A 12,985-nucleotide genomic window follows, 5' to 3' on the forward strand; every position below is an offset into this window, starting at 1 on the left:
TTAATTCATATGTTGTCTTTTTTTGGTTGAAATGGTGCATTCAGATCCATGAATGCTCTGTTTCCAGGTGTGATTGTTGATAATGTGGTTTGTTGTTTCAATGGAATCTGAGTCCATGACTAACACTATTTGTGACTGCTTCTGAGGAGTGGCGTATCTGCAGAATTACTCTGTTAAAGTACAGTTCCAAAGCCTACCAGAGAACTGATGTCTGACAAAAATGAGAATCTAAATCAGGTTTGCTTTCTAGAATCCATTCTCTCCTCTATGTACATCCAACTCAACTTTGCCACGGTCCTAGAGGGAAAGGCCTCTCTGACCCGCTTACCTCTCTGTAGCGGAAGTGTTTACCATTTTAGAAATTAAATGGTTGCTTTTAGTTTCCCTGTGCTGAAGATCATCCTCAGAATCAAAGTCTTACGACAAAGTGAGAAATCCAGATTTCTTTCCCTGCAATAATCCAGTTACATTCTTGACAGAAGTGACCTTGCCGGGCAACTTTTCTTTATATTTTTATTAGCACCAGGGGGTGCAAGCAAGTGCAGTGCATTAAAGCTCATCCATCACCACCTGTCAATGGCACCTTCTCTTTGGTTTCCCTTTTCCTTGCTGATTTGAAACACTCATTCCCAAAAGCCCATGGTTGAGTAGCAGGAAGCTAAATGATGTATTCCGAAGCTCTTAACATACTGCTTTGTGTAAATGGCCCATCTGAGTATTTCAGAAACCAAACGGGAGAGAAAAGAACATTGAAAGCACTGAAAAGATTAACACCTGTTTCCAGTCTTCAAAGAAATTGGAGCATACTGTATATATCCAGAGTAAAACCCTTTACTCTCTCATGCTGAGACATTTTATTCACATTTTCAATTCTGTATGCACAGCTCCACATCCTTACGGCTTTGTCTCACTACAGGATTCCACACAGAACTTAGAAGATGGAGAAGTTATGATGACAGAACTACTGACATCGCCGAAAACTAAGGATGCATTGAGGTATCCTCTTTATGCAAATAAGAATATTATATTTATTTTAATTTAATGTTTGTCTGTTTAATAGTTTATAGTTTTTATTTCATAGGAAAGATCAAGATAAATAGAATAGTGAAACCTGTCCCAGTTCTAAAATTAATTACTTAATTACTCTTTTCTCTCATTTTCTTTATATGATATGAGAACTTCCTGACAAACATATGTACAAATGAACCTCAATCCTTCCAACTCTTCTGCAACCTGGATTTCTTAATTGCTCTTTTCTTCTCTTTGAATAGCAGTTGAAAGTGAGCATTTCAAAGTTCGCTGTGGTTGAGGGTTTTACTTTGACGTTAGCTCTTTGAATATTGCTTTGCGTTGTGTTTTCATAATCTTGCAATATTTTACTTGATGTATGTAAAACGCATCCAGCCTATCAGCCAGGATTTTTCGTGTTTTTAATGTAAGTGACTCATTATATGAAGTCAGCTGCTCTCATGCTCACCAGAACTTCCTTTGCTGTGCCCTAATTTCCTGTTCTGCCCTGACAACTGCCTGGGTTCATATCCCAGTCCCGCTGCTTACTAGTTCTATGAGCTTAGGCAACTCACTCATCTCTCTTTGCATTGGTTTCTGGTCTATGAAATGGAAATAATATTAAAACCTTTTTCAGGGGGTTAGTATGAAGATTAAATGACAATATATGTAAAACATATATTAACTGAATATGTTGAACAGTGCCTGGGTCAGAGTAAGCCCTGTGAGTATTTGTTGCTGTTGCTACAAATATTATTGTTATCGTTACCATCTCTGTTATTATCATCATCATTACCATTTTTTTCTAAGTTGCATAAGGGAAGTAATTCTGTGTTTGGTCGACTGTTGGCTTCAGCACTAGGAAGTGATGCTTCTGAGGCCGATGGCCATTCCCCATTCATTTAGTCAACATGTTCCTTTCGTTCACTCCAGTTACAAATAGGGACCAAGCATTGTACATGGAATTAGCTTTAAAAAAATATGCAATCATTCTTTATCTCATTGCTTTACTGGGCAGATTTTCCTCAAGCTTATAATTTATAGCCATATGACATAGTTACTCTTTATTTAGATTAGGTTTCTTTGATTAATGAGCTACACAATGTTAAAAATTTGGTACAGAAAATCTCCAGAGCACTGTCTTTTTAGAAGCTTGATAAGATTGATTTTTGAGGTAGGCATAATGAATATAATATTCTTATTCTGTTTGCCTTTACTTTCATCGTTTTTAATGTTAGCTTTGAGAGGTTTGCTAACATTTGGCTAAATCTTGTGTGGATAGCTGTCACAGAGTGAACAATTATTTGGTTCATGGCTGCATGAGCAAATCAACTAAGCTTTCTCCTGGTATAAGGAATTGAGAGAAATGGCGTATAGGAATTTTAAAAAATAACTTTCTTTAATTAAGATATGTGTGTATATGTATAATTTAATTATCAAAACAGCCTTTTTTTTTTTTAATTTTTTCAACTTTTTATTTTGAAAAATTTCCAACCTACAAAAATGTTGCAAGAATAATTCAATCAATAACCCTAAACCTCTCACCTAATTCACCAATTGTTATCATTTTGCCACATTTGTTCTCTGAACCATCTGAGACTAAGTTGCAAATATCGTGATCTTTTTACCCTTATAATTTCCACATATTTTCCCCAAACAAGGAAATATATGTTCTATGTAACCATAATATGATGATCATATTCAGGCAATTTAAGATAAACACAATAAAATGTGTATAATACAATTCATATTCACAGTTTGCTGAATGTCCCAATGCGTCCTTCACAGAAATTTTTTTCAATCCAGTATCTGATTCAGAATCATGCATTGCATTTAGTCGTCATGTTTATTTAGGCCTTTTAATCTGGAACAGTTAATTCTTCTGTCATGACATGAGATTTCTAAAGAGCCCCTGCCAGCAAAACAGCCTTTTCACATAGGTTTTATCACCTTTAGTAGGTAAGGAATTGCAATTCAGAGCAATTAAGTAACTTCTAGAGAGATCCGATCGACATCCACCACCCTTGTCTCCAAATCTCTTGACTACAGTGTGCACCATCCCTCACCCCCTGGTATCTTATTTCATCCTACATAACCTGGGCCAGGAAACTTCCAGTGTAGGAGAAGTCAGCTCAGGTCAGTTTGAGGCCAAGTTCAGAAAGTAGAGTGAGAGCAGACTCCCAGCACTCGCAGACTCTCGGGTGGGGAAGGGCGAGAAGGATCTTAGCAGCACGGAACGTGAAGCCTGCAGGGGAAAGCTTGGAGATTCCAGTTCTAGGAGAGGACTTGGTTCTAGCAGGTATGGGATGAACAGGGAGCGATTGAAGAGAAATTAAGAAGCCACTTAGAACCGAGTTCCTTGGTCAGTATTCTCCTGGGCAAGGATGGTCTGATATCCCACAGAGCTTGGCTCAAGCAGAGGACTTTGGATTCACTTCCGTGCAGGTGGCATAGAAGCTCAGTAAATTATTTGCATAGCCCATCTCAAAATGTCTTGAACCTGTTCTTATGTCTTAATTCCCACAGTGGTTCCTCAGGCCTTTGTTATCTCATATTTTAATAACCTTCTAACGCTTCTCCTCCTGAGTCTTGATCTCTCCTTATTCTAATTGATCCCACATATCACCACTGGATAAACTTTTCTAAACCACAGCATTCATGAAACCATTCCTTAGTTCCAAAATTTTTGGATTTAGTTAAATCCTGAGTTTGAACACTCCCTATGTAATCTTGCACTACTTATTTAACCTCTTTAAAATGCTTTTTCATGGAAAATGGGTATCATGGTCACATAGGTGATTGTGAAGATTAAATGAGATATATTACAGGCAATTGCACTTTGCACAATGCTAAAAGAAAGGCTGGGTAAACATTAATTGCAATTGCAATTATTGTCTTCTCACAAACTACAGTTTATTGTAACTATTTGTCATTCTCCCAAATGAGACTCTGAATCCTCCAAGGGATCCTGACACATAGTACAGGTCTTGGAACTTAATGGAGGTGTGTTTGCTGAGTGAGTGACTGAGAGGATAAAACACATGGCTCTGTAAGTCATAAGCATAACTATTAACTGCTCACCCATCATTAACACAAACATTTTTATTAAAAGAAAAGTAACATTTAGAGGGAGGTCTCCAAATAGTTTTATAATATGCCTCTCTTACGGTGTATTGCTCAATTTACTTTGATCTTAAGAAGAGATTGAAGCAAGAGGTTTCTATTGGGTGTGTTTTTTTTTTTTTAAATAAAGTTACCCTTTAAGCTTCTTTTTAAGTAGCATGCAATACGTGCAAAAGACCTTTACCTTATCTCTCATTTCCAGCTCATTCCTGATCTCACCTTATTCCTTGACACTTGCCCAAATCAGCCTCCTCCAGACTTACCTCTTTTTTCAGCCTTAAAACTGCCATCAGGTGTTCTCCTATCTTCTCCTCTGCCTCTGATATCCATTCATTTGGCAAATTCTTGGCAGAGTCCTTCTCAAAATATGTTGAACCTTTCCCTGCGTTGATGCGTTACTGCCTCTCAGATCTATTATTGCAGTAATTTACTAATTCCTGTCTCAAGTCCCACTCCCTGCCTTGTCTTTCCCTTTCCTAATCTATCCTACGTATCACTGCCAGCTAAATATTTCCAGACCACAGCATTTGTCACAGCGCTCCTGAGTTCCAAAACCTTAGTGACTCCATTGTTTACAAAATTAAGCATGATTTTTTCAGCGTGGAATTTGGCATATCAGCCTTAGATTTGATCTCAAGCTAATGGTTCAAACTTATCTCCTCCATGTCTCCCCTCTTTCCGTCCCTGCCTCCCTCCCCCTCACTCTCCCTTTAACATCACAGCCAGTCTGCGCGCCCACAAACCACCGCCGTGCGCTGTCTCAGTGCAGACCGTTTCTCCTCCTGAGCTTGCCCTCTCTGCTGCCTCACCTACTCTTTTTATTGAAGATCCTCTCAGGTCCACCTAAAGTGCCACTTCCTTCAGGAAGATTTCCCTGATCCCAGCTTCCTTTCCTGAGCCTGTAGCCTCTTCCTCTGCACCTCATCAGAAAGAGCCTCTGCTTTGAAGCTCACATGTCAAAGTGGTTGAAACTGCTGCTCTGGAAGGCAGTGAATCCAACTGGAGTCCAACATGATGCCATTGGTATAAGATTTAACCTCTCTAAGCATCACTTTACTTCTCTGTAAAACGGAAGTGATCTGTTTATGCATTTGATGTGAGGACATGTTATAATGCCCAGACGGCAATTAGCACTCTGCCTCTCAAGTCATAGCTTATGTTCATTGAGAACATATTACTGTTACTACCATCATTCTATTGCTTTGTATTATTTTTTATCACTGGTCTTCACCTGACCTGAACTCTTCAAGCACTGGCCTTTGTTCCTTGCAGAACTTCCCCACTGGAACTCCTCAATTAATATATGTTGAATTCAGGTGCATTAAGTGAACCCCGCCACCATGACGACAAATTCTTTGTGATTTTTACACAGTATGTTCTCTTCAACAAGACATTTCACCATCAAGGAGATGTCATTGTCATCAAGAGACTCCTCTTGGAGGCCTCTCGATAGTCCGTCTCTCACACTGTTGTGTATGGCAGACCTGCACATCAGCCCCTGGGCACAGCGACCAATCTCTTCCACCGTTTATTACAATCCATTGTCTTCTCTATGTCAGCAGTCTAATCCTGAGGAAAATTTGTTCCTCAATCCTACAGGATTGAAGGATTTTTTAAAAAGTCTCACTGAGGAAATCAGTTGAGAAAAATTGCAAAGTTTGAGATACATTATTCCCTTTTAGTCCAGAAGCTTACATGTTTCCTCAGAGAGTTTGCGTAATCACACTAATAACTGATAGTTATTGGACTCTTGGTATATGCCAGATACTGTTGTATGATTTATATATGTTATGTTCTGTGTCTTTTTCTTTAAAACCAACAACTCTATTAGGAATTTATCTTAATTTCCTCACAATTTTGGTCTTAATTTAAATGATTTACTCAGCTGACTCAAAGCCACCACTGGGATACACTTTCTCTCTCTAATTTCATAAATTAACCATGATTTCCTTCTGAAACAAATTATCTGCCCCTCCCTGCCCTGCGTCCTGTCCCTCGCTCACCCTGGAGGAGAGGCCTATGGCTGAGCTGACTAACCGTCTGTGGAAAGTGCTGTCCGTTTGCCTCGGGTGAAGAAATTAGGTCTGCGGTCCTCTGCAGCTCCACTGTATTCTCTCCCTCAAGCCTCACGTCTTTCTTCTGCTTGGAACCAAACAAAGCACTTTCCGTCTAGTTCTTGCAGAGTAGCCGTCACGACAGGCTCACTGTGAACCGCTGATTCCGTCCCTTCGCCCAGAGTTTTGTCCTAAGCTCTTCGATCAGCGGCGGCTGGGTGCAGGGATTATTGGAATCAGTTTTGTCAGTTGGATCTCAGAACATTTAACTTGCTTGTTACTATTGGCCCTAATGGTTTGCGACTATCTGCTTTTGTTTCATTGTGTCTTAAAAAGTTGTAGAAAGTTAGCTAGTTTGACTTTGGCAAAATCTTCTGACTTTTCTTTGTGTCGCTGAAGTATTTTCCCTTTACCTCACAGTTCATTTTTTCTCTTTTTTACGAGTAGCTGCCAGTCCCTTTTTCTTTCCACTGCTAGAATGTCCTTTCCAGCGCATTCTCTACGTTTTCTATTCTCAGTCCACCTCCAACACATAAATAAGTGTGTGCAAGCCTGCTCACTGGCCCTGGGACTCCACTCTGCAGTTTGCCTAAACACAGAGCCTTCATAGTGGATTTCCACATCCTAGTAGTCTCTCACTTTATCAGCTATGCATTCCAATAATTGTATCCAGTCCTACCTGCTGTGTTTCTCTTCCATGAAGGGTGAATATACAGAGATTTCTGCAGAACTCCATCAAGTGTCTATAACACTCAGGGTTTTTTTTCCCCTTTTAAAATAAATAAATAATAATAATAAAATTAAAATTAAAAAATAAAATAAAAATACATGGACTAGTCTATGAGGCTTCCTTTTTCAAATGCTTTTCTTTGCATCTTGAAACAAATAATGGACAACTTTTTATAAACAGCGTGATGAACATAGTGCGTGTAGAGCTTGTAATGCTTGTCTGCGTTAAGTAGACGTAATTCTCTGTAAGTGCCTGCATATTATAATCAACAAAATCGAAAGTCTTTTGTGCTTTTTTCTAGGATAATAATATTTTTGAGATAGTAATTTAACATTTTTCAGATATCCTTCTAGCCAAAGAATTGTGACGTTCATATAAGATAGCATAAAAGTTTATTCTGAAATATCGAAAAAGGGAATCTTTTAAAGTAGAAATGAACCTTAAAACTACATCTCCCAAAAAAATTTTAGTATTTTGAAACAATTTTGATTACTTTAACAAATTATGAGGTTTACTTTATTGAGTGATTGTAAAAATACGGCATCGATAATTACTAACTAGTAGGTAGGAATATGATACGTACAATTTATTATGTTTTACGGGAGGGGCCTTGAATGGGTTAAAGAAATATTTGTGAAATAGAAAAAATTGAGAATCCATAAAGCCATCATAAAAATTTTTCAGCGAAATGCTGAAGTCTATACTAGACTAAACACTTAAATTCCAAAAGCCTCTATGTAATATGTACAAGTGCTTTCTATCAGCATGTGGATACACATTTATTAGGAAAGATTTGTGTTCTGCTCTAAGTACAAAACTATAAAAATACATTATAAAGTAGAGATGATAAAGTTCTAATGGTTAAACAAGATTTTAGTCTCCGTTTTTAGAAATCTTTAAAAGAGTACGGTCACCCTAGAAAGTGAATGTGTTGGGTTTAGTCTTCCTCAAATACCTGAAAATGCACCATAAATCTGTTATTATACGCAAATAATTCCTCCGTGGCCCATTAAAGGCAATACAACTTTCTCTGCCCACTGAACATTTTATATTCAGGACTTAGAATGTGTACCTGTCTATAGTAATTCATATGCATATATTCATCTGTCTATATTCTCAGACAGGCAGTATGGAGGAGAATCTATTTTATCCCACGTTATTATCACTCTAAGATTTGTTTTGTTTCTATCTTTTGTTCCAGGTCTCTCATATAACTTGCTTGACTGAACAAGTTTTAAATATATCAGCAATATCTGAGCAAAACTCATTTGAAGTTTATTATTAGATTTGAAATTCCATCATATTCCACAAATGTTGGAAACTGTGTTCTTTTTTGCAGTTCTTAATAATACATTTGCAATGAAAACACATTACAAATAAGCCTAATCTGGGGCTGGCCCCGTGGCCGAGTGGTTAAGTTCGTGCGCTCCGCTGCAGGCGGCCCAGTGTTTCGTTGGTTCGAATCCTGGGCGCGGACGTGGCACTGCTCGTCAAGCCACGCTGAGGCAGCGTCCCACATGCCACAACTAGAGGAACCCACAACGAAGAATACACAACTATGTACCAGGGGGCTTTGGGGAGAAAAAGGAAAAAAAATAAAATCTTAAAAAAAAAATAAATTAAAAAAAATAAGCCTAATCCACTGAATGAGAATATATTTAATGTATTTGTTTTAGATTGCTGATAATTTAGAGTACGCTTCATGCAGAGTGATTCATCAGGCATTTTGCTTTCTTAATGCTGTTCTCAACTTTCCAGCAAAGCGCCAAAATTTCGCCATTTTCAGTCTGGAGCAGAAAAGAATTTGTAGCAGCTGTAGCTCTTAATTTGACATCTAGTTTCAGGTCATTTTCATGTACATAGGAAAAAATAGAGACCTGCTTACGATTTCCATAATGGGGATGTTTGCTTCAACTTTATCATTTTTCCTCTGGCAATTCTGTTTTCTCTCTCTGGGGTTAAAGGAGCCAATAATTGTTCACGGTTATTATTTTTCATCTTTATAAAAACTTGTTAGTTCCACCCTTTATTACTCAAAAGCTCCCACTGCCTTGTATATTCAGTCACACACACTATCCACGAATGTTTCTAGCTCATCCTTTTCTTAATCTGGAGTAGGTTAGGTGGGTCAGGCTTTCCATTTCTTTCTGTAATACATTTTCTCCAGGCTTTGCAACTCCTTTTTCCACCTCTAAAAATAACAGGAGCTGAAAATTTGGAATTGTTCCATTGAATACAACTGATGCCTTATTGAGAAGCAAGTTAAGTTTTGATTTGTAACGCTTTGAACATGCCCATATGTATTACCAAATGAGGCTTCACAGTTGTTGTAAAATGTAATTCTGTGCTTTTTCTAATAAATACACATTTTATTTCACTTTCTCTCTGTTTTGGGGAAAAAAGCCTACTTTACATTTAAGAATAGATGTGCTTAATTCTGTGTATTTTATCATCTGTGCAGTAATTTTCAAGTGTGTCTCAATGGGGAGAAATGTCATTTTTGTGTGCATCTTTTTAAATATGTTGATTTATGCAGATTAAGTTAAGTAGGAAGTTATTTTTGTAGGTAGTCATTTCCATTTATTCTTCTTCTAGGGGAAAAAATAAGAAATCAGATGGTCTTTTAAACATTTTATTTCCTGGATCGTCTGAACATACCAGCAAATCTCTTTTGATTTCACCTCTGCTGTTGAGTTGACAGTAGTTGACATAATCCTAAAGTTTAGTTTTTTGGGTTTTCTTTAATGTGCCTCATCTGTTTTTTTAGCAGAGACTCATCTGTGCTGTTATTTTTTTCTGCCCCAGTGATATGACAAGAACAGTGGAGATTTCTGGGGAAGGAGGCCCCTTGGGAATACATGTAGTCCCCTTCTTTTCATCTCTGAGTGGAAGGTAAGATGTTTTCCTTATATCAGAAGTTCATGCTAATGAAAGACTTGCTTGAGCTCATTTTCCCAAACATTTTTCACAAGAGGATTAAGTGTGTATCTCTGTTATACAGATAGAAACCTCAAGATACACTTCTGTTGGCCACTTGTATGTTAGAGACAGAATAAAATCATTAATTTCTAGGATGCAATGGACAAGAAAAAAATCACAGTTTCTACAATTGCAATTAATGATGAAGTACTTTCTTAAAGTATTCTTATCAGTGATGCATAGTAAGCAGAATCCTTGGAAAGGATTTTAACATATTGGTGGATGAATTTTGCAACTGAATTTTTTAATGTTCCAAAATACACTTCAATAAGTGAATATAGTAATTCCAAACGGATATTTCCTGATATTCCTCATGTATATAGAACTTAGAATAACAAATATTGTAACATTTTAAGAAGCTGTGTCGGAAACATATGTTTTGATGATTTTAGCTATTGTAACAAAATGCCGTCGTGCTATTTATTTTTTTCTAAAATAAAATTTAATCAATTAGAAATAATTTACCACATCCTTTTGAAATTTTAAAGACATTCTATTGCTAAATCCACACTGGTAAATGGTAATTTAGATGGTGTCAGCAATTCGTGAAAGTCATGTCTCCCTAAATGGACATAAAGCTTGTTTTACTGATGGAAATTACAGTGTGTGCCTGAGAGTCCACAACAGAACTATTATGACAACCTTACAAAACTAGTATTAGATATTATGTCACTTTTCAATGAGATCACTGCCTGTAGCACTAGTTGATATTGACAAGGGGTATCAGACACAAGAAAATTAGTTTCTCACTCATATGACATGATTTTAGTTAATTTGCTAAATTTATTTTCTTAAATGCATCATTGAAAAGGCAGAACACTTTATTTTAGCTTCGGAGATCAAAGACCATAAAAGTCAGCTTATTTTCTCAAGGTCACATACAATCCAGATCTCCTGACTTGCCTGCACTCCATTGCTCTTTCTAGAACAAGGATTTTCCCAAAGGTTATATAGTATTAATTTACTGGTTCCGAATATTTGTTCAGTTCAGTCTGCCATATAGTGAGAAGAGCAGATTTAGTCATGATATTTTGGTTGGCATCATTTTCAGCAGGTAGCCATCTGCTACCTATAATTGCAAAGTCATCACCTTTTTTCGCAAATAACATCTGATGCCAAGCTTTTGCTGGAATGAATGTTCCCTAAAAAGAAATGAACTGAAAAGCTGGTGGCTCTTATTGTCTCATTTCCTGTGTGTGCTAATAAGCGTGTTTATAAATGTTATGGGTTACGGCACAGGACAAGCTGAGGTTGTTTTTGATAGACAGGGAGAGTATTTACCCAGTCGTCATGAGAAATTCTAATGGCTTTTGGCAGAAGTGTACTGATCGAGCTTTGTGAAATACCAGAGCTGTTAAATTACTAGGCCCTTTAGCTTAATGGAGCTGGAATAGAAACACAAGATCATCCCACTTTCCAAAACATGAAGAAATATACAATGTGACAGTCACCATCCTTCATTTTCAGTAGTTCGGAAAACAGGTTGACCCCGTAGACCAGAAATCACCTTCTCTGACTTCAAATGAAGGAAACACACGAGAATTGATTGGTTCCCTCCCTTTCCTTCCTGTGCCTGATTTCGAGCACACGCCTTGTAGGACGGTAGAGAGAGTGCTGGCCTTGGATGCAGAAGGGTGGGATTTGCATGTCTGCGTTCTCTTTTATAACCTTGGGCAGGTCCCCTAAACCTGCCTCTCGTGAATTCCTACTTCAAATGAAGGTTGTGGGGATTAAATGACATTAAAAATGTGAAAGCTCCTTGTAAAACACACAGCATATGAATGTGTACATTATCAGTATTGTTATTATTTTGGCTAAAACAGAAAGGCCTGGTTCAGAAATGAACTTCTATAAGTTCATGGTCAACAATTCGGTAACTTGGCGAAATAGTTGTATAATGTTTTTTTGCTCTCCACTTGTATTATAGAAAGGAAATTTAATTAAAAGCATTAAAAATAATATGGAAGTGGAGACATGAGCCAATAAAAGTTAAGAAGTAATGAGTACAGGCTGAAATAGCACACTTAACTCAACCCATGTGTCTAGATGCAACTGGGTGTAGAGCGTATCAGACAAGAGTCTGAATTCATAGTGCCATATGGCTTCACTGTGGGCAGGGGGAGCGGGTGAGTTGAGGTCATAGCAGTATACTTAGTTCTTAATTTCCTTCAATTTATTGGTTTGTGTCATTATTTTAAATTAGAATTTACATTTAATTATTTACTAAGACTACTGTAATTGGCTTTGCCTCCAATTTCTTTTTTATTTTTTTTCTTTTAGATAAATACTGCCACACCTGTTGTGGAATCAGAAACCTAATCTAAGTTAGCACACCCTGAGTACCATGTAGTGGCCGCTGTAGAGAGACGGCCCCAGTGGATTCCTTAGAGACCGCAGCACAGGTGCCGAAGGCCTCCTGTGTGGAGGGCCACTAGCTTGCTGGTAGAAACAAAGCAAATATCCAAAACACTGAGTTGCTGCAAGTAAAAAGCAACTTAATTCATTTATTTTTTAAAAAGTAATGTGGTTTTGTTTTAAGAATTAAAAGCATGAAATCTAATTGTTTTTCAGTAAGTAAAGATAATATAACATAGCTCCGTTTCATAGTAAAGACAACTAAATATGAAAGAGAAGAAGGAAGGGACGGGTGAAGAGTAACACATAACGTGAGGAGAGGAGATGTTTAGACAAAAACGCTAAGCTAGTAGAATGGCTGAGGCATGTGACACAGTGAGAGAAGTGGAAGCGGGCAAGGAGAGGGCGGGTTGGTGCTGAAGTGATTATTAGAAGAGCAAGAAGCAATTGTTACCCTCTTATTCTGTGGGGCTGTGACTTTCGGCATCCTTTATCAGTGCTCATTAATGTGAAGGAACTGGTTCGTCTCAGCCTCGACAACATTAATCTTTAAATCCTGAGAATTGTGGTCCCAAATGAGAAAGCCACCACAGCCCACCCATTTGGGGCCGTGAGGATAATGAGAGACTCTCTTCTGAGTCTTCGATACTGGTCTGGATGAAACCACACTGGAGGGAATTCAACCCCTTCCATGGAATAGAGAAGGCAGGAGTGGTGTGTTGCCAGGAACCAAACT

The 12,985-nt window shown here is 37.8% G+C and overlaps 1 protein-coding gene across 8 annotated transcripts in view; it reads left to right on the plus strand.

Annotated features, from left to right (window-relative positions):
• PARD3B (par-3 family cell polarity regulator beta) overlaps positions 1–12,985 on the plus strand; it is a 908,373-nt gene that overhangs the window by 470,181 nt on the left and 425,207 nt on the right. For 6 of the 8 annotated variants that reach the window (XM_014836393.3, XM_070508440.1, XM_014836394.3 and 3 more), the window contains 2 exons: positions 917–996; positions 9,721–9,807. In XM_014836393.3, coding sequence (XP_014691879.3) covers positions 917–996; positions 9,721–9,807 — 167 coding nt within the window. The remainder of the gene's footprint in view (positions 1–916; positions 997–9,720; positions 9,808–12,985) is intronic. The other 2 variants (XM_070508444.1, XM_070508443.1) reach the window with 1 other exon arrangement.

This window comes from Equus asinus, chromosome 4 (genome assembly GCF_041296235.1).
Source record: "Equus asinus isolate D_3611 breed Donkey chromosome 4, EquAss-T2T_v2, whole genome shotgun sequence".
NCBI lineage: Eukaryota > Metazoa > Chordata > Mammalia > Perissodactyla > Equidae > Equus > Equus asinus.